The sequence below is a fragment of the Salvelinus namaycush genome, chromosome 38 (assembly GCF_016432855.1).
Source record: "Salvelinus namaycush isolate Seneca chromosome 38, SaNama_1.0, whole genome shotgun sequence".
In the NCBI taxonomy this organism is placed as follows: domain Eukaryota; kingdom Metazoa; phylum Chordata; class Actinopteri; order Salmoniformes; family Salmonidae; genus Salvelinus; species Salvelinus namaycush.
This window is the reverse complement of record NC_052344.1, coordinates 18,727,873-18,750,799: the sequence shown is the minus strand read 5'-3', so window position 1 is coordinate 18,750,799 and position 22,927 is coordinate 18,727,873. Positions and strand designations below refer to the sequence as shown.

The 22,927-nt window shown below is 42.6% G+C and overlaps 2 protein-coding genes across 2 annotated transcripts in view; both read right to left on the bottom strand.

Moving 5' to 3' along the window:
• The window catches only part of LOC120031892 (nuclear receptor-interacting protein 2-like), a 31,244-nt gene extending 21,573 nt beyond the window's left edge, over positions 1-9,671 (bottom strand). Inside the window, exon 1 of the mRNA XM_038977713.1 lies at positions 8,852-9,671. Coding sequence (XP_038833641.1) covers positions 8,852-9,007 — 156 coding nt within the window. The 5' untranslated portion in view covers positions 9,008-9,671. The remainder of the gene's footprint in view (positions 1-8,851) is intronic.
• Positions 9,672-12,997: 3,326 nt separating this feature from the next.
• LOC120032029 (kelch-like protein 42) lies at positions 12,998-16,555 on the bottom strand. The gene is made up of 3 exons (XM_038977943.1): positions 15,347-16,555; positions 15,001-15,194; positions 12,998-14,816 (listed from the first exon to the last, which is right to left on the bottom strand). The coding sequence occupies exons 1-3, from the start codon at positions 16,108-16,110 to the stop codon at positions 14,365-14,367; spliced, it is 1,410 nt and encodes a 469-aa protein (XP_038833871.1). The 5' UTR covers positions 16,111-16,555; the 3' UTR covers positions 12,998-14,364.
• Positions 16,556-22,927: the final 6,372 nt, after the last annotated feature.

Here is a 22,927-nt window from a genome sequence, read left to right as displayed (position 1 = left end):
ACTTCAGTGGGTATACTGTATATAATGAACTCCAAAGTATTGGGATATTGGCTTTTTTATTGTTTTGGCTCTGTACTCCAGATTTGAAATGAGACAATGACTATGAGGTTAAACTACAGACTGTCAGCTTTAGTTTGAGGGTATTTCATCCATATCAGGTGAATCGTTTTGGAAATGACAGCCCTTTTTGTGCATAGTCCCCCCATTTTAGGGGACCTAAAGTATTGGGATAATTCACTCATGTGTATTAAAGTCGTCAAAAGGTTAGTATTTTGTCCCATATTCCCAGCACGCAATGATTACATCAAACTTGTGACTCTACAAACTTGTTGGATGCATTTACTGGTTGTTTTGGTTGCGTTTCAGATTATTTTGTGCCCAATAGAAATGAATGGTAAATAATCTATTGTGTCATTTTGGAGTCACTTTTATTGTAAATAAGAATAGAATATGCTTCTAAACACTTCTACATTAACGTGGATGATACCATGATTACGGATAGTCCTGAATGAATCATGAAAAATTATGAGTGAGAAAGTTGCAGGCTCACAAATTTCATACCCCCAAGACATGCTAGCAATTACAATAACAGCATTTGGGGGGGGTATGATATTTGTGCATCTGTAACTTTCTCACTCAGCATTATTCACAATTCATTTCAAAATCTCTGAGCGATGGCTACTGTAAAGTCAGCAAGATTGCATTAGGAGAGTAGGCTCAAATGAAGATCCTACATCTGTAGGTGGGTTCTGCTGCTGGTATCGTGGGAGACTGCAGTTTCTCTAAAGGCTCTGTGTCACACCGGAAGTGTCTGGTGAGAGTTTACACAGATGTGACCCTTGACCTCCTCAACACCTTCAGGAGATGAGCAGGTGTCCGTTCTGTATGAAGCCTTGAGTCTGTAGTCTAGTGCCTCCTCTAAAAGATAACATTACAGAGAGAAGCTGCAGGACACCACAGCACAAACAGCCTCATTACTATGTTGTGTTACAATGCCACCTCTGATAGAGTTATTTTATAGTTCTATAATAAATCATGTTATTTGACATTTTCTCTGTATGTTAGTGTTATTAGAAAACCTCATAGCCTTGGTACCTTGTATCCTGCTATCTCTGCATATAAATGAAGTATTACATGGCCCACTCCTGTAATCACAGTATTGTATTATATTGCACCCAGATACGAAGAGCACAAATCCCCAGAGGGTTGACTGTCCAAAATACTGCGATTGCGCAATCATACCCAATAGCCTGAGGAACAGATGGAGCAAGACAGAGAGGAAGAAGGAGGATAAATGCCACTGGTAATTGGTCCAGTTCTTTTCTCAGTTGATTGTATTGTTCATCATTGTTTTGTATTGTGCAGGGCTCATTTACCATTCTCTACACAGGGCTGGAAGCTGCAGCTTGTTCTGCCTGTTTACAATATGAATGATGATGAGGGGAGGGTTTAGGAGGGTAGAGACAGGGGGATAATGAATGATAGAGAGATCCCAGCTATAATTGTATTTATCTTACCTTTATTTAACTAGGCAAGTCAGTTAAGAACTAATTCTTATTTTCAATAATGGCCTAGGAACAGTGGGTTAACTGCCTTGTTCAGGGACAGAACAACAGATTCGTTTACCTTGTCAGCTCGGGGATTTGAACTTGCAACCTTTCGGTTACTAGCCCAATGCTCTAACCACGAGGCTACCCTGCCGCACTGCTCTGTGTGTGCGTGTGCGCGTGCGCGTGTGCGTGCGCAGTGTTTATATTGGCTTTCCTCCTGCTCCACAACACTGATTGACATCTGTCTCTCGGTAACACACCCTGTCAACCTAGAGGATGTGGATACTGGAACCGATACGGGAACCGACTGGGTATGATGTGAGAGGTATTCAATCACTCCCAGAGGACATGGAACTTAGATAGAAAAATCCTTCTGTATTGTTCCAAATCAACTAGTTTGGGCATTACACAATTTATCTGGGTACTTTAGAAGCTACCAGTCTGTATGTTACTGTCCTCCTAACCCAGCCTCAGTTCTAGCTGATCATGTAGTTGCTAGGCTGAGCTGTGTTAGTCAGCTCTGACACAAGCTGTGAAGAAGGCCTCTCCACAGGAGCCCTCCCCAGAATAGGCTTTTCACAATGAGCAGCTCGATGTCTGCTCCACATCAATCAACAGGACCACTTGGACCGGGCCTGAATCATAGTGATCTATTATTATAATCTTCACATCCTTCTGGTCCTGGAGCAAAGTGGACAGTGTTTTCTGACTGTGTCATATCTGACAACCGTTCAAATCAAGCCCCTGTGGTTCCTTTGACCTCACACTCACCTTTCCCCAGTAATTATCACCCATAGAGACTGGTTTTATCTCGATGTCCACAACCCTTTATCAAAGATGTCATTGGAAAACCAGCAGTGTGTCGTTCTCGTTTGAGCCCCACCATTCAGTCTTCTATCTTCCATCAGCACTAGCCTTACAGAAGGCAACACAGAAAATACGTAATTTCAGCAGTTTTCTCATTTACATTTCTCAAAGCTTGCAGCATCAGATAATTTATCTAAATCTGACACTGATTAAGGGTACTTCAACACATATTCCCCTGATCCTTCCTGCTGTAATGAACAGTATGTGTATGGAAACACACACAGGGAGATAGATATTGAACCCAGGTAAATGTGTGGCTGGCTGATGGATGGGCTTCCCTGGGTGAACTACTAAAGGTTTATCTGGAGGGAGGAGTCACAGTCTGCGTCCACAAATGGCTCCCTGTTCCCTATTTTGACAAGAGCCCCATAGTATCCCAATAGGGTGTCATTTCAGACACAGTCTGTGGTCCTGCTGATTTATCTGACTGCGTCCCAGTGTGTTGCTTTTTACATGAATTTACATTAATTTTTTTTAAATAGAGAGAGAGAGAGAGAGAGAGAGAGAGAGAGAGAGAGAGAGAGAGAGAGAGAGAGAGAGAGAGAGAAAACCCTCCTTTAAATCCTATTATTATAAATCAGTTAAAGTAGAACTCCATTACCCATACTTCCCCTCCTCATTGCTCCTCTCTGACTGGCAAAGAGCAGAGCAGATTGAAGCTGACAGCAGTGTACGCAATGTAATTCCCCCTGCTCCATGTGAGTGAGGAGGCAGCTGGCTGTTGTAGGTTCCGATTGCCCTGCAGCTACAGCGAGGTCAGACGGTTTGGATGCAGATCCTCTGTCCACATCAAGCGGCCTGTGTGCAGGGGTCGTGAACTGCCATACAGTCTGTGCCCTGGCCTTTTTTATCAAGTTCAAATGCAATTCACTGTTCTAGCGCTGCACTTTGGCGGAAGTGCTTCGTCTTTTGTCTGGTTTCAGGGGCAGGGATGAAAGCGGCTGTAAAATAAGCCGTTTGGAGACAAAGATTATAATAATGTGTGATGTTGCGTCTGGCCTCTAGCCATGACATCCTCAGAGGCACGGTGGAGTGCTAAAGCAACAGTAGGATTTCAGGGCTTTTGCAACAACAACAAAAGAATATATCGACCAAATACCGCAAATAAACGTTGATTATTTATTCAGTTTCAGCTGTCACAGTGGACACGTCCCTTTTGTGCCAACCGTCAAATGGCAAAAGCATGAGTACATGTAAAATTGTCTCGTTTTGCCAAATAGCTCATACAAGGCATTTATTTGATTTGTCACACTAAATATGGAGTTACCCCTATTGAAACCCCCTGGGAGAAGGTAGCAGTTATACATCAGACATTATGCTATGCAACACCGTTATGGTTGTAAATGCATGCTGATAGGTGGTAGTCTTTATTGGCTAAGTGGTTAACTTGGAATTGGCATCCCTGCTATGAATTAGGCTAATCTTTGTCTGCATCCATCAGCGTTCATGCAGATTAAATTATATTGGCTGATATCATGGTTAGCCGTCATTCATTTCAGCCAACAGACATGATGACTGGATGAGTCTTAAATAGTGATTTGTGATGGTTGGTTAAACATGTACAAAGGATGTGAAGGTTCCTGTCCCTTCCTGTCCCTCCCCTAGTTGGTCTCTAGAAATAAATTAGCTGTAATTAAAGAGTATAACTTCCCATAGCCTTTCTGGTACTGAAAGTATGGAGTAGAGATTGAAATACACTTTTTATTGGCATGACATATAATATTTCTATGAGTGTTGTTAACACTGTATAACACTATTGATGAATACCAACTGTTGTTCCCCATAGGCTAGATGGCCATTGTTTAGTTTTTTTTATATATTCAAATTGACTAGATACAGAAGCAAACTGACCCAGTTAGACAACCAGTCCAGTCAAACCACTAGACATGGCACACAAGGTTAAGAGGAAAAACAACTTGGACGTTTATAGAATATCAATCATCAATGACCTCGTCCTTCTCTGTCTGTATCCTGTCTGTCATATTCTAGCATTCCATCTTGCATAATTTCAAGCCCTCCTCAAATACACATACATATACACACACACACTGTTTCTCTGTGTTCTTCATACATATTGCAGACTGCTGATTCGGCTGATGAGTGTCTTGCTGTGACCTCCCTCGGAACACGTCCACAGTGTTCCAGTTCAAACCGGTCACTATGATGCTCACTCTCTCTTTCGCTCTCCCTCCCTCCCTTTTGTCATGGCATGTCCTCTTTTCTCTCTCTCTCTCACTCGCTCTGAGAGATTAGAGCCTAATTGCCGTGTGGGCTAATTATCTGACTGCAACAGGCTCCTCTCTCTGTCATGGCTGAAGTCACATGACTCTGCTAATGCCTGCTTTTCCATTTGGATCAAGGTCCCCAGCCGCTGGCTTCCTGTCATACAAACCATCAGGGTGTAGCCAACGACACATCTGCTCTCTCTCTCCTCTCTTCTCTCTCCCTCCCCTCCCTGTCTCTCTCTCTTTCTACTCTCGATCTCTCCCTCTGCCATCCCCTCGGTCTCTGTGCCTGTCTGTTTCACCCAGGTATTTTTAGGCGGCTGTCTGTCTGCTGCCGCCCATCAAAGCTTTTGACAACTGAGAGAGGGAGAGAGTGGATGAGAGAGAGCGGGGAGGGTGAGAGAGTGCAGAGAGAGAGAAACAGGTAGGAAGAGAGTGTGGAGAGAGGGTGGAGGGTGAGAGAGTGCAGAGAAGATAGAAATAGGTAGGAAGAGAGTGTGGAGAGAGGGTGGAGGGTGAGAGAGTGCCAAGAAGAGAGAGAGAAACAGGTAGGAAGAGTGTGGAGAGAGGGTGGAGGGATAGAGAGAAGGGTCCTCGCCTGGCTGAAGTCAGAGGGGGGCTCACCTCCGCTCTCGTCAGCCAGGCTAATTGGCTCAGTGCTGGGTTCTAATGGTAATCACTAGAACCTTCCTGAGATGTCTCCTGAATCAATTCACCATGGCCCTCCACAGTCAGAGTTAGGGCACTTTTCTCAAACTTCTTAGGGAAATGTCAAGGGATCACATCGAGTGAGTGAAGGTGCTATGTCGCCTTCTGGGAGAGAACTTGGTCTAATGTTGTTGTTCTTGGATGTTATAAACAATTTAATGAGATAATTACCACCAATTAAAACCAAGCCCAGACACTTCCACTTGATGTGGAGATGGAAGTGCCCTGCTGGGTTTGTTTGCCTGGTGGTGTAATGCACTCCTCTGAGCTTCATACTGCAGTGTGGTGCTGAGAAGGGAAGGTGCTCTACATTCTGCTCCACACTGGAGCATGCGGACGCTGCAGCCCGGCTCTGACCTGACAGAGACACCTGGAGCCTCCCAATTAGACAGGCCTCACTGCGTCTGTCAGGAGAGAGGATACACAGATACACTCACACACATTTATTCACACAAAGTTAAAAAGAGTGGGAGGCAGAGCAGATGGAGGGATATAACTGAGAAGTGGCGAGAGGGATTCTGCTTCCTCTCTTCCTCACTGTTTTTCTAGTACTCATGGCTTTCTGATATAACACTTGTGCTAAAAGGGGCCACAGTCTACCACTTCCTCTCTTGTCCCCACCCTCCTCCACTCTGCTTTTCCCTTCCCTCGCTCTTGCGATTGAATGGTGGGTTGTCTTTGCCCTTTTCATGCTCACTGCTCCCTGGCTCTGGTCTAGGATGATTACCAGTGCCAGAGAGGGAGAGAGGGAGGTAGAGAGAGAGAGAGAGAGATAGAGAAAGAGAGAGAAGCCAAAACACATTCACTCATATAACTGGCTCTTTACTGTTAAATGATGTACTGGCTCAGTTGAAGTGGAGTGGCAAACCAGGCTACATCTAAAGAAGCCCTGTGCGGTTCAATGTGTGTTTTTACACCAGGAATAGTTCTATTTTAATGACTTGAGAATGATAATGAGGACAAATGGCTTCATCATTCCTTAATAGGGGAAGGAACCCATGAGACTGATAATAAAGCATTCTTGAAATATGAACACTATTTCAGAATGACAGACAGACAAACACACATCTACACACATACTGTCTGTCTATTCAGCTGTGAGGTGACATCACTACTCTGTTGGTGCCTATCAGCTGGCTTCTGTTTGGTCTCAGAGTAGCCCCACGCACCTTAGGGACACTCCTGCTGCTTTTCTACAATTCACTTTAGCCATGTCTCCACCCGGAGCGTGATTGCTTTTGACAGTCAGTACGGAGAGCGAGGCACGGCGGGGGAGCTGTAACAATGGCTGCCTCTCTGGCGTTCTGCCGTTCAGGCTCCGAGGCCATTACAATGTGATGCAGGGCTGTGAGATGACATGCAAATCATTCTGTAACCCCTGTGGCCTGTTTCCTCCATCAAATGGGGTTTCTAGCAAATGAGGTATGAATCAGAGTGTGTTCTTTTCTCTTTTCGATGAGCAGATAATTGGTATTAGCATAAGAGGGATTTATCCCAGTAAGGTCGTAGAATTAAATGTTGCCATTCAGCAGATGTGGTCTGCATTTTGAAGGTGATGCAGAAAGGATTAGATTCAGCTCTGACTGCATTATATCTTGACAAAGTGGCATAAAGTTATACATGTGACTAAATACACTTAAGAGCCTGAGTGTGTCAGTGGCATCATCCTCTCTTGTTGTCGCCATTGTAATAAAATATTCCCCTGAATATTGCTTGTTTGTATTCAGAAGAATGGAGACACTCGTTTACAAGTCAGACACCATGGGTGAATCCAAAATGGCACCTGATTTCCTACTGTATATAGTGCACTACTTTTGACCAGAGCATTATGTGTATAGGGCATAGAGGGCCATTTAGGATGCAGGAGATAGTTACCTCCAGGTTCTCTCACTGCATAGGGATTTCATATTTTCTCAGAGTGTGAATAGAATCCAGAGCACCAGACAGGCTCCAACAAATATTTAATTTCGCTCTAAATAACAGCTTGTTATCCTCCCACAATGCTCTTGTGAGAGAATTCAACTCTGAGAGGAAAGGGAAATAGATTTAGATATGAGATTTAGATATAATGTGAGAGGGTTGAGACAGATGGAAGTTAGTGATGGAGATGCTGCTGCCTTCTGTGAAAGCTGGCTTTAAATACACAGTGTAATCACACACAGACACACACACACAGACAGTGTAATCACACACAGACACACACACACAGACAGTGTAAACACACGCACTTCTGATGCTCTCCGCTCCAGTCATTCTGGAGATTCTTGGAGTGCGTTCTGGGAATTTGGGAGGCAGCCATCTAATCAAGACTGTGTCAGGAGTTGACAGTGGGGCAATGAAGCCATTATCACGGGAAGCCTTTGTGTACATAGAGGAGGACTGGGAGAGAGAGGACTGATTGAGCAGGAAGTGGGAGGATGGTGGGGGACGGACAGACACTTCATAACAGGGACTGTCGGTCTGTCTCAGTGTGTTCTGTCAGTGTGTTGATTAGAAGAATGTGGGTGGCTGCGTGGGTGGCTGCGTGGGTGGCTGCGTGGGTGGCTGCGTGGGTGTACGCCTGCATCTTAATCTAACTTGCCTCGCTCTGTTTGTTCTGTCCTTCTGACCTCATAGCTAGTGTACTGATGGAAGGAGACGTGTGAGGGCCACACTGTGTCTCTGAGGCTCCATGTTCTCTGACAGGGTTTGACAGGCAATCCTCTCATCTACTGTACTGGGTCTTTCATCTTCTATGCAGTTACATGGCCTACCATGTTTCAGCGACAACAGTGAACGGTAGATCCATGATAAGAATCGCACCGGTTTGATAGAAAAGCAGTATGGTGTTGATATTCAACTCTTTTTGATGACGACATCAAGAGAACAGAGCAATATCATAGTCAATCAAACGTCCACCTCATTAGTCATAAACTTAGTACATTTACTTTACACCGCATTTTAAACCTAGTAAATCATTCAGTTAGATTCAGCCAACCGTTTACCCCAGTGTTGTCAAAATACTGTGACAATATTCATGTCTTTCAACTTGTCTCCCAACGGTCCCCAAAGCACCAACAATGCCAAGCAGCTGGTGGCAAACAGAGGACAGCCTCTTCAACTAACTATCCAAACAAGCTCATTTCAACATCTTCTATCTGCCAAGTCTCATCCAAAATGCATTTAGCCACCATTAGCCACCATTAGCCACCACCACTAAGAGTCAAAGTGACACAATACAAGCAATAGAGTGTGATCTAATGGGACTTTCAGACAGCCACTGACCAGGGTCGTATTCATAAGGCAGCAAACAGAAGAAAAAAGACTGTAAGAGGGAGGGACTATCGGAACTTGTTCAATAAGAGCAGGGCACACTGTAGTAAAACATTCTACAACAGAAAACAAACATTTTCCCTTGCAAAATATTTTGGTACGGTGACTTAATGAATACAACTCATTTAAGTGACAGTACCACCAATAACAGAATAAGAATAGTCCAATGGGACATTGACAGCCACTCACCAGATCTTTGGAGGTGCCCAGTCTCTTGAGCCCATCCAGGGGCAGCAGGTCGGCTGAGTCTTTGTGTGTGAACTGGGTGGCCTGCTTCAGACGCCTCTGCTGGCCTAGGATGGCTTTATCCCGGATAGCCAGATCACCCTTCTTCGACTCACTCATGGTCAGTCAGTCCAACCAGTCAGTCAACCAGTCAGTCAGTGCAGTACAGCTAGCTAGAGTGTAGAGCAGAGCTGCTACGTTCAGCGTACCTCTGTCTGATGTAGCCTGGTTTGGAACAGCAGTAGCAGCAGTAGCAGCAGAAGCAGCACAGAAGCAGCACAGAAGGGTATGAGTGTTTAAGGCAGAGCAGCACAGCCCAGTGCCCTGTACTGTAAAGTCTCTCCTTTTCACTTCCAAGAGATAGATCGCAGAGAGTAGATGATACTGTTGATTACTCCTGTTTTAGTTGGTCTCTTCCAGAACAAATGTCTTCCTTCAACTTTACGTTGTCCGTCTTCAAACTGTTCCACCTTCAAACTGTGACCTCCCTCACTGTGATGGTGAGGTTGTTTTGAGGGGCTAGTCCTTGGCATCTATTTGTGTTCTGTGTTGCTGTCAGTGTCCAGAAATGATTAGTGTGCTGATGGTCCTGTTATGTAGACATGTCTCTGTTCAGGCTGGGCTGTGTGTGTGTCCCCTCTGTCAGTGCAGTCTGTCCTTGCAGCGCTGCAGGAGCAAACTGTGCCCCTCTCTTTCTCTGCTGTCTCTCTCCCTTTTTCTGCTCTCGCTCTCTCTCTGCTCTCTCTCTCTCTCTCTGCTCTCTCTCTCTCACCTCTCTCTGCTTTCTCTCTACTCTCTCTCTGCTCTCTCCTCTATCCCTCTCTGCTCTCTCACTCTCCTCTCTCCTCTCTCTCTCTCTCTCTCTGTTCTCTCTCTCTGCTCTCTCCTCTCTCTCTCTCTCCCTCTCCTCTCTCCTCTCTCTCTCCTCTCTCTCTGCTCTCTCTCTGCTCTCTCTCTGCTCGCTCGTTCTCCTCGCTTTCTTTCTGTCTCCTCTCTCTCTCCTCTCTCTCTCTCTCTCTCTCTGTGTGATTCTGTCTCTTCCTCTCATTGCTGCTCTCTGGAGGAGTATATACCCACCCCCTGTCCCTCCCCTCAAGCCCTCTTTCCATCACACACTCTGAGACACACACACACACACACACACACACACATAAATATATATACACACACACACACACACATCTCGCCTAGTTTCAAAACACGACACCCACATGTTCTCGGTTAATGCCCCGTAGTGGGGGGAAACACAAAGAAGTAGAAAAGCAACCAGCTGCCTTCTTATTACCTCCCTACCCTCCACACACAGATCTGGAATACCTTTCTGCCCTGGCTAACATACTGAACATGCTGATTCATGCTGCTATAGAACATCAGAGATGATCACATCAGACGCTTACTACCTGAATAAATACATAAAGATCAGATTCTCTCCCCTTGGATTTATTTGAGCCTTTCCCCTGAATGTCCTTCAGCCGTGCACCGAGCCACATCTAAAGCACAGAGATGAGTGATGACATCAGAGATGTAACATGTTATAATGCAGTCAACCAATAGAGATTCTAACTCCTGTACAGTAGTAGTTCTATGTTATGGATAACACATTGAGGGATCCACGCTGTCAGCTATATGTGTATTTTGCTGAGTTCTAACCAGTTGTCATTTAGTTCCCCTGGGTTTTCAGTGGTTCCGGCACCTATGCTACGGTTGTGTCTGTGATTGGTGTCTGTGATTAGTGTGATTGGTGTCTGTGATTAGTGTGATTGGTGTCTGTGATTAGTGTGATTGGTGTGTGTGATTGGTGTGGTTGCTCCAGCATTGATCTCCACTCAATCAAGCCCCATGAATAAATGAACAGGCTTCAGCATGAGATTCACAAACCCCTTCAGTTCAGACCCCCCTCATTTATATACATAACCTCATGTATATATAATTATCAAAAGGGGAAAAATCAATCCCTCAATGAGCATCGGTGTAATAGAACCTATTAAAATGGTAATATATATTTTGCAAGGCTTTTGACCTTGGGCTAAGCAGGTTAAGTCATAAACAACATTTCTCTGGTGTTGCAAGAATGCATGTAGCCTAACGCAATACATGTACATTTACTCATGCCTCATACATGTTTCATGTACTCAACATTTACATGTCAAACACAGTATAATGTCCTTAAAATGTCCCCCTGCACAGAATATTGTTTTCACACATGTAATTAACCTGTTTACCGGTGTTTATTTATGAGACTGTTGGACTTCCCAAGGTGATTGATTGGAAATGGACTGTATTGAAAATCTAAATACTCAGACAGGGATATACTGCCACCTTCTGGTGATATTTTTCTTTAACCCTGGTGGATTGTTACATGGGGTTTTTGTCGAAGATGTGCACTCTCACACACCACAACTTGCATAGCTGACATAAAAAAGGTTGTATTTTAGCCTTGGCGCCAGTCTGTTCTTGCTCTCTTGCCAACTCCTTATGGAATTGTCTACAATGCCAAAAAGCATAAACAAATCTGAGACCAGGCTAGTTTTGTTTATGTAGTTTAAGAGAAATGTAATCTAAATGGATGTGTTTGGTGGGGGTTGCAAAGTGCTTTTAGCATTGATTTGCAGCTGTGTAAAATAGTAAACATAGTTGCACAAATGTTGTAGATTCAAATCTCAAAGGAAGCAGACAAATTCCAGATGTTTTAATGGCCACTATTTTAGAATTCTACTAATGTGCAGGGCCATTCCAATAGAATTCAGAATGATTTTCAAATTATTGTTTCCATAGAGACATTACAAACCAAGAGTGTATAAAAAATATTGTTTTAATTCAAATAAGCAAAGTGTTGATTCACTGCAAGACATGGAGGTGGTTCAGCCCTATGCAGAGAAATATCTTATGAAGCTGACATTCTATGCAGAAGACGATCCTGCCTTCAATTTAGGTAAATATTGTTTTTTTATGTAAATTGTGAAATAGCCACCAATTTATTATTTTTTGTCAGAGTTATTTCAAACTATTTCATAGTTCCATTCTTTGTTTCATGATTGGGCAGATTTCATGAAGGAAACATACTCCTACTCAACATACACAGTGACAGTGCGACTGACCAATACAGCGGAGAAGCCTCTGACACAGCAGAACCTGCAGTGTGTGGCCCTCAGCATCCCAGACCTCCACTACCGTCTCACAGGCCATCCTTATGCCCCGGGTCTCCTCCACCTTGCCCACCTCCAGACAGACCCTCTACCCCTGGACTATAGCCCTCCAGCTAGACCAACCCTGGATCCCAGAAAGCAGACATGGGACAGTCTCTCTCTGGAACATTCCACTATTCCCCTGACCAATATGTCTCTTCCTGAGGGCCAGTTCCATGGCTCTCAAGGGGATAGCAAGAGCAGCAGTATCACTGACTGGTTCCTCTGTGACGGGTCCTTTGTGCCAGACTTCCCAGGGAAGGAGTGGACCTCTGTGAACTACGGAGGCCTAGAGTTTATAAGGGCTTTCTCCCCAATCAGACAGACTGACGATGCAGCTGATATACTGGGAAGGTGTAATATCACCGATTACACTGCTTACGAGCAGTTTGTCTTCTCTGTCGATGTGGACATCCTCAAGGCAAAAGATCCTTCAGGAACAGAGGAATCTAGCCCTGCCTCCAAAATGTTAGAAGAGAATATATTACAAAGAGAGAAAGCTAGTCCCGCCTCCAAAAGGGAAGAGGGGAATAGTTTTGTAAAAGAGGTCACTCGTTTTGACGACAAATGTGAAGAGAGGAATAATTTAGGAATAGAGGACGCTAGTTCCGCCTACAAAGGGAAAGAGGGGAATCGTTTCAGGAGAAAGGCTGTTGGTTCCCCCTACATAAAAAAAAGAGAGGACAAAGTACCTGGATGTACAGAAGCGAGGACCAAACCGAAGACAGGGAAGAAAGATAACTAAATGATCCTTAAGGCCTTAATATGGCCAGACTATAAAAGTTTAGATGTGATTCAAAGTATTTTATGTAGCTTCACTTGCAGAGATGAAAAGGCAAAGACTCCTACTTCCAAAAAGGCACAATCACTGAATGCATGGTTTCAATGTTTTTACAATAAAACAGAACGACACCTACTCCCTGAATATTTTCTTTATTCTTTTAAGTCAAAGTCCAAGGCATCTGTCAGAACAAAACCAGAGGTGACAAAACAATATACAGTACATTCATCAAACTCCAACACATCTTTAGAAGCCAAACAACGTAGTTGTATTATCAGCAGAAAGACTGCGTTCATACAAACCATCTCCACAGAAAAGGTTTGTAATCCCCTTTAATTAAAGGTAGACTCAGCAAAGTTACGTTGCCACAAGCAGCACCGGAGGTATTGAGATGAGCGACAGTCACACACAGTATCTGTGGACGGGTTCGGGTCACGCTGTTCACAGCGTGGTAGCCAGGGCACCAAAATAGCTGAGAAGTTGAGCCTCACGCTTCTACGCTTCTTAGTTGTGGAAATTGAACCACTATGTTGTTTACTTTTCTGCTTCATATCGCTGCGTCTACCTTTAAACCAAAACTACATTCTCATTGTCTTTCATCAATTTGTTCTTATCGTACCCTAATGAAAGCTCTTTCCTGATAATTCAACGGGGAAATGGGGGAAAAAAGACAGTTTTGGTTGGTCACTTACAATTCAACTCTTGTTCATCTGTACAAAATCCCCCCCAGGTGAGGGAGAAGGCACGTTCCTTATCCATTTCATTGAACTGTACTGCTGCTGAGCTTAGCATTTGTTTTCTAAACAATGTTCATAAGTTAAATCAGTCAATGAATTACTCAATTTCATCCATTCATGATTCTACCATTTTTCTTCTCACACAAGAGTTTAAACATTTGTTTAGTTATTAATTGTGGTCCGGCATCAGCTTAGCATTTTATTTCAGTTCTTCAATCGCCCATTGCGAAACCGGCAGTGTAAAACCAAAGCCACTTCTTGGCTACAAACTTTCTTCAATATCCAATATGACATGTATTAAATCTATTAGTAATTTGCATTAGCGTTTAAGGTTTGTAGTGAACAATAAGATGAAGATTTTTGCAAATCAATATATTTTTTTTATGTGCAGTGTAAACAATAGGGAATGTTCTATGATTCAAGTCTACTTCTAATCAAAGAATCCAAAAATGGATCTCAATAATAGCCCAATGCTGCTATGCAAACTTAGGCATTGACCTGCAACGCATGACTGTTGCTTTGCCTGTGCTTGTGGCTACTTTAAGGTTTAAATAATGTAACAAGCGGTGTCTTTCTATATTTTGCCCCACCAACAGGGATGTGGCCACACTTTGTCCTACTGCAGCCATCTACAGCTCTACCGTTACCATTTCTCTTCATGGGAGCTATGTAGCCGCAGCACGCACAAACAAGCCTCTTGTGGCATATGATGTAGTCTCTGGACTGTACGACCACTGGCATCAACTAAACATCCTTACATTCCATCCGCAACGCTCATAGAACGTTGGGCAGATAGAGGGAGCAGAGTAGCATATTCTGGCCCAGCGCGGGGAAGCGTCTGAAGGCCTCCCAGGCGTCTGAGAAGATGTTGTACTTGAGGAATACGCGGTGCTCCAGGCTGGTGGGCAGGCTGACGTCGCGCGACATAATATAGACGCCGTCGTTGTGCAGCGTGCACGTGAGGTTCAGGCCCGACTTGGAGGTGTTGTCCTTCAGGTGGAGCCACTCCCCGGTGGTCACGTTGTAAGACTGCACCGTCAGCATGTCCTCCGTCTGGCTGGCCCGTCGCCCCGGACCCGGCTCCAGCTCGTGGGTGTACCCCCCCACCAGGTAGATGGTATCTTCCACTGAGAGCATCTGCTGCTTACGCACGTGGGCCGAGCAGGAGCGGAACACTGTCCAACTGTCAGAGGTGGGGCAGTAGCGGAGTACGCTGGTATTCCTGTCTAGTACATACAGAGAGAAACAAAACAGCATTTGTTAAAATAATTTAAGAACCAGTTGATATTTTGTCAAATGAACAAGCACTATTTGTGTAGCCTACAGTTCTTTATGTCTACTGTGTGTATACATTGGGCATTTTAGAAAATGTTCTCACTTCTGCTGGGAATGAAAATCACCCCCACTAACCTCTGGCAGTATATCCTCCCATGACGTAGATCATGCCCTGGCACTCGCAGGCAGAGAACTCTGCCAGGGGGTCGGGTAGTGACGACACACAGGTCCACCAGTCCTGCTCAGGGCTGTAGCACTCCACAGTGCCCTGACACTGGCCTCCCACTGCATACAGCTTCCCTCGTACCGCCAGCAGCTTGAAGTTGGACCTGACCGGAGGAGAGACGGATATACAACAACATTACAGGATGGAGACATACTGTAGCCTATGTAGTTTGCTGGCTCAGCATCAAAACAGATTGAAGATCAAGACTGGGACAGACTGCATAGAGATCTATTCACATAGCTGACCTGTACTGACCTCTTCTGGTTCAGGGGGGCTACCTGGTTCCATTCATTTCTACAGGGGTTGTAGCAGTGTGCCGCTGAGATCTCCTGGCTGGTCATTCTGTACCCACCGACAATGAACAGGTAGTTGTCCAACATGGCTGAGCCATAGCCTCTCACATTGACCATGTCAGAGGGCAGGTTGTTAGCGAGCGGCTTCCAGCGCTGCTCCACTTCCCCATATCTCAGCATTGACCAGGGCTCGTCCTGGTCTGGTAGGTCCAGAGCCAGACAGGTGAAGAGTCCGATAGCCACCAGAGTGGCCGTGCCTTTCATACGCATCTCTCTAACCTGGTTGCGCAGGGCAGCAGGTAAGTCGCTGAACTCTGGTCTCCGCAGCATCGGGTGGTAGTGACAGCTCATATATCTAAGACAAGCGTTGCGTAGATCATGAGTTCCATATACCTCAGATAGGCTGTATAGTTCCACACAATTCTCTTGTCGAATTTCAGACGAAAGGAGTTTTAGGATAGAGGTGACTTGCAAAAAAGATGCAGTCTCAATCAGGTCTTCCAGGGTCTCGTTGACTACTTTCACTTTGGAGGTGTTGATAAACTCCAGGACCAGCTCGAGCCCTGGCACACTCAGCCCCTGCAGTTGCACTGAATCCTCTCTGGACTCGCGCATCCCAGAGCTGTACAGTGCACGGAAGTAGTCGCTTTTTTCTATCAACTTGCCTTTGTTGACGTTGTACGTTTTGTCATCCATGACAATTACGATTATTTGTTCGGATGACATGTTTAGTGGTTGGGTTAGCTTGATAATGTTGTCAAGTGATCCGTTTTGTTGACTGTCCTCTTCCGGCCTCGATCTGTTAATGACTGCCTGTCAGTTTACATTTCTCAGGCGCAGGGGTGGTCTGCAACTCTATTCGCACCGCAGTCACCAGGCCTATATATGGTCATGTTCAGCCCATACGTCTGGATGATGCCTGGATCATTTCAACTCAGTTATGAGTGTGCTAGCTAGCTAGCAAGAGGCTAAGAGTGACTTGGAAATCTTGCTAGCCTCTTTATCTTTCAAAAACAGCGGGTATTATCTCGACGTACATCCAAAGAAGATGTTTTGCTGGACCATGTGGTCATTTTTAAGATTTATATACTGGATAACACACTTTCTTTGCATTGTCGAGATAATCTGCAGAAAGCTGCAGTTGGTTTTTGTGGAGAAATTGGCCAGCATATTTCCTGTTTTGATCCTGTGGGTTGCGTCACTTGCTTGCTCAACCGGAAACCACCGCTTTCTTCTTCGTGTAAAGACAATGCCATGCAGATGGTACAAGATGTGTTGCTGCCACCAGCTGGCTTGGGGTATACGCTACCTGCACTCGACAGGTGCAAGCCTCCCGTAGTGTATGTTCCTATATTTTGCTTCACCAACTTTTCAGGGAACCAGGTACATTAAAACCAACAGTTTCCAACTATCAACAACATAAACTTGCAATGAAGTAAGACAGTGTATAGGGCGGCAGGTAGCTAGTGGTTAGAGCGTTGGACTAGTAACCGGAAGGTTGCAAGATCGAATCCCCGAGCTGACAAGTTAAAAATCTGTTGTTCTGCCCCTGAACAAGGCAGTTAACCCACTGTTCCTAAGCCGTCATTGTAAATTCAAATTTGTTCTTAACTGACTTGCCTAGTTAAATAAAGATTAAATAAATAAAATATATCCTCTGTGGCACCTGACACACAGGTCATCTAGCCTCCAACCTCAGGCTGAGCCTACCCAACAGGGACATGTTTAATGGGGGTTGATGTAGGACACAGTATTTTACTGTTAACATAATGGCTATATGGACTGGAGGCAAGCATGGTGCATTACTGCCACCCAGTGATGAAATATGTAACTGTTTTGCACTTCGCTGAGTAGGCCTTTTGGAGTACCAATTATATATATTTGAATCACAATTTAACAGTAGAGTAGTAGGAAGCTGAATCTGATACTTTTGTTTGTCATGACTATTTTGCAGCTCGATTTTTCTCTTTCTCAGGGGCACCTGTAAGTGGAACAGCAGGTTTTGGGGAGAGTTAAAACAGAGAGACTTTCTGCATTCACCCTTCTGCTCTGTGGAAAAAACACTCATTGAGGGAGTGCAAGTCTAGATAATGGCTGATAGCGCTCTTCAAGAATGCGGATGGCCATGTATAGGGGCAGGCAGCGTGTGTGTGTGTGTGTGTGTGTGTGTGTGTGTGTGTGTGTGTGTGTGTGTGTGTGTGTGTGTGTGTGTGTGTGTGTGTGTGTGTGTGTGTGTGTGTGTGTGTGTGTGTGTGTGTGTGTGTGTGTGTGTGTGTGTGTGAGAGTGTGTTGGTAGGAGGGGGGATGGGTGATGACACGACACTATGGCAGACCCCACTACTTAGACTGGGACTAACAGCAGATATTCACCCCTGCAACGGGTCTACCCTATATGGGACCTATGAGCTGGACTGTCAGGTGTCCATACGTTGTAGACACTGCCCCAGAACTGTGGTTTGCTGCACCTCTACAGACAACCATCTGGCACCTCCTTCTCACGTACCAAAGCATAGAAATTGTATTCCTATGGCATACATGTTTCCAGGGCGAAACTGCCTAAATAGGTTCTGGTTAAGGTTGCAAAGAGAGGGTATATTACTGGTAACTTTCGAAGTTTACCAGTAAACTACCAGAATTTTGGTAAATTTCAAGGATTTTATGTCATTTATCAAAAGACATCTCGTGGCCCTTTTGGGTACTTCAGATTATCACAGGCGTCTAATTATATCAAGACCTCTGTGTGGCCTTATCACATGTAAAATATATAAAATAATAAAATAAGAGGATTTTTACCATAAACGTAGTCAATACCATTGGTCTTTATATAAGTGTTTCAGCACAAAATATGCTTTATATATATTTTTTACACACTTTCATTTATTTTACTATGTCAATATATCTGTGTTGTTAATGTTTTGCCACCAAACTGGTGGCAGTTGTGAAAAAAGTCAATAGTTGAAAGAGTTGCAGAGTTTAAAAAAATTATGCCTAGTATTTCCCTAGTCATTTTGTATTCTACTTCATTGATGTATCATCTTGCATCTGGCACAACTTCTCTTGAGAATCAGGATAGGCCTACAACTGGTTTAGTGTGGTTGTTAGCTGACAAGTCAGCAGCTCAGTATCTTCCTGGTGCTTCATTTAAAGTGGTGCGTGGTGCCAGGGTGTGCTGCTTGACCCAATGCTTAACTCATCTGTCTGCCTATTTAGCCTCCCCATTTTAACCAACATTCACCCCATTCCATGTTATTAGACTGCTGTAAGATTTTTTAATGTTCGCCTAATCATTTATGGAAATAAACGGTAATATATTTTAACAGTGACCACTATTGGTAATAAGTCTATACACAGATGGTGGACCTAATATCAAAACAAATTGTTCTTTCTGTCAATTAGACCGAGGGAAAGTTGGTTTTATATTCACATATTCAGACTTTCATCAGACATTCAACAGATAATCAACAGACAATCAACAGACATTAGTCAAAATCCATTTAAAATTGTAAAAATCAATAACTAATTCATTGATTGTCACAGAAACATAAAAATATATATGGTTTATTCTATAAATGCCTAGCATACTTTTACAATATTTGTTTTGAATAAAAATTCCAGTTTTGATTTGATGGAAATAGATAAAATCTTTCAAATGCAATTTAAAGCGGTATAAATCAATAACTAATTCACCGTTTGTCACAGACACATCAAACTTGATATCATTAATTCTATAAATGTCTAGCATACTTTTACAACCTTTGTTTTGAGTAAAAATTCCAGTTTTGACTTGTTGGAAATACATAAAATCTATCAAATGCCATTTAAAACTGTATTAATCAATAACTAATTTACTGTTTGTCACAGAAACATCAAACTAGATATGATTTATTCTATAAATATCTAGCATACTTTTACAACTTTTGTTTTGAGTAAAAATTCCAGTTTTGATTTTATAGAGGGCATGTAGCCTGTCTAGAGGGCGTGTGTGTCACGCCCTGACCATAGAGAGCCATTGATTCTCTATGGTGAAGTGGGTCAGGGCGTGACTGGGGGTGATCTAGTTTATTTATTTCTATGTGGTGTTCTAGTTTATTTTCTATGTTGGTGATTTGTATGATTCCCAATTAGAGGCGGCTGGTAATCGTTGTCTCTAATTGGGGATCATATTTAAGTAGCTGTTTTTCCCACCTGTGTTTGTGGGATATTATTTTGTGTTTTGTGTTGGTGCTTGTGCACCACTTAGTCACGTTTTGTTGTTTCTTTATTTGTTTTGTTCTAAGTTTTCACTTTAATACATAATGTGGAACTCAACATCCGCTGAGCCTTGGTCCGTTGCTATACACGACTGTGACAGTGTGGTAAAAGTTCTAACGAGTCTGTTATACCCTATTAGAAGGTGCCTGGCATAAAATTCTGCATCTTCAGTCATATTAAATTAGCATCCTTCACTCATGCTGCCAAACATACCCTCGTAAAATTGATTATCCTACCGATCCTTGACTTCGGGAATGTCATTTACAAAACAGCCTCCAACACTCTACTCAACAAATTGGATGCAGTCTATCACAGTGCCATCCGTTTTGTCACCAAAGCCCCATATACTAACCCACCACTGATTGGCTGGCCCTCGCTTCATATTCGTCTCCAAACCCACTGGCTCCAGGTCATCTATAAGTCTTTGCTAGGTAAAGCCCCGCCTTATCTCAGCTCACTGGTCACCATAGCAGCACCCACCCATAGCATGCGCTCCAGCAAGTATATTTCACTGGTCACCCCCAAAGCCAATTCCTCTTTTGGCCGCCTTTCCTTCCAGTTCTCTGCTGCCAATGACTGGAACGAATTGCAAAAATCACTGAAGCTGGAGACTCATATCTCCCTCACTAACTTTAAGCACCAGCTGTCAGAGCAGCTCACAGATCACTGCACCTGTACATAGTCCATCTGTAAATAGCTAATCCAACTACTTCATTCCCAAACTGTCTTTTTTTTTTTTTGCTCCTTTGCACCCCAGTATCTCTACTTGCACATTCATCTTCTGCACATCTATCACTCCAGTCTCTATCACTCCAGTGTTTAATTGCTAAATTGTAATTATTTCGCCACTATGACCTATTTATTGCCTTACCTCCTTTATCTTACCTAATTTGCACACACTGTATATAGACTTTTTTCTATTGTGTTATTGACTGTTTGTTTTGTTTATTCCTTGTGTAACTCTGTGTTGTTGTTTGTGTCACACTGCTTTGCTTTATCTTGGCCAGGTCGCAGAACTTGTTCTCAACTAGCCTACCTTGTTAAATAAAGGTGAAATATATATATATATATTTAAACAAAGGTTGTAAAAGTATGCTAGACATATATAGAATAAATCATACCGAGTTAGATTTTTCTGTCATAATCAGTGAAAACGTTATTGATATATATTGGTTTAAATGGCATTTTAGAGATGTTATGTATTTCTATCAAATCAGAACTGGAATGTTTACTCAAAGCTAAGGTTGTAAAAGTATACTAGACATTTATAGAATAAATCATACCTAGTTTGATGATTCTGTGACAAACAGTGATTTAGTTATTGATTTAAACCACTTTAAATGGCATTTAATAGAAATTATATATTTCTATCAAATCAAAACTGGAATCAAAACTGGAATTTTTCCAACAACAAAAAAGATGTAATAGTATGCTAGACATGTATAGAAGGAATCATACCTAGTTAGAGTTTTCTGTCATAATCAGTGAAAACGTTATTGATTTGTTCCGCATTAAATGGCATTTTAGAGATGTTATGTATTTCTATCAAATCAGAACTGGAATGTTTACTCAAAATTAAAGGTTGTAAAAGCATGCTAGACATTTATAGAATAAATCATACCTAGTTTGATGTTTCTGTGACAAACGTGATTTAGTTAATGATTTATACCGCATTCAATTACATTTTATAGATGTTATGTATCTATCAAATCAGAACTGGAAATGTTTACTCAAAATAAAAGGTTGTAAAAGTATGCTAGACATTTATAGAATAAATCATACCTAGCTTGATGATTCTGTGACAAACGGAGAACTAGTTATTGATTTATACCACTTTAAATAGCATTTTATAGATTTGATGTATGTCTATGAAATTAAAATCGGAATTTGTATTCAAAACAAAGGTTGTAAAAGTATGCTAGACATTTATAGAATAAATCATACCTAGATTGAGGTTTCTGTGACAAACGTGAATTAGTTATTGATTTATACCACTTTAAATTGCATTTTATAGATTTGATTTTTTTTCTATCAAATCAAAACTGTAATTCTTCCTAAAAAAAAGATTGGAAAAGTATACTAGACATTTATAGAATAAATCATACCTAGTTCGATTTTTCTGTCATAAATCAGTGAAAGCGTTATTGATTTGTACCGCTTTAAAAGGCATTTTATAGATGTTATATATTTCTATCAAATCAGAACTGGAATGTTTACTCAAAGCAAAGGTTGTAAAAGTATACTAGACATTTATAGAATAAATCATACCTAGCCTGAAGATTCTGTCATAATCAGTGAAAACGTTATGGATTTATATATTGGTTTAAAAGGCATTTTATAGATGTTATGTATTTCTATCAAATCAGAACTGGAATGTTTACTCAAAGCAAAGGTTGTAAAATTATACTAGACATTTATAGAATAAATCATACCTAGTTTGATGATTTTGTGGCAAACGGTGAATTAGTTATTGATTTATACCGCTTTAAATTGCATGTTGTAGATTTGATGTATTTCTATAAAATCAAAACTGGAATATGTATTCAAAACAAAGGTTGTAAAAGCATGCTGGACATTTATAGAATAAATCACATCTAGTTTGATGATTATTTGACAAACGGTTAATTAGTTATTGATTTTTAAATTTGTAAATGGATTTTGGTGAATGTCTGTTGATTGTCTGATGAATGGCTGTTGAATGTCCGAATGTGTGAATATAAAACCAACTTTACCTCGGTATCAATTAGCTGTCTTAAGATAACGCAAAGCCCGTGCTTTAGCAGAGTGACGTCGCCGCGTGCCTCTGACAGGATGGATCTTGAGCGCAGCGTAACGGAGTGGGTGGAGAGAACCGCGCGCATGCATAACGACGGGGCACCATAACCAAAATCACGCACTGTCATTCATGCGTTTGGTCTTCAACCGAAGCCTTTGACGGACTGTCTTAAAACAAAACGAGGATGAGGGAAGAGTCACGCGGGTTCTGTTTTCTTAATTGTTTTTTATTCATCATCAGTGCCCGGCAATGGGTGTCCGCGAGCAGAAACCTGCGCCCGTGCAATGAGGTAAGAGCGCGCAGCTCGACACGAGCGGCAGTGGCTGTCACACTGCTATTTATAACACTGTTTTAAACTACATTAAATAAGCAAGCCATGACATTGTCACCAAGTGCGCTGAACCCACAATGTGTAATCATCTTGTACTAGGCTATGTCCCAACCATATTTATCATGTTTATGTTCCGAACGTTATCAAATGGGTCAAGAATTAACATTAACCAGAGGATTATAGGC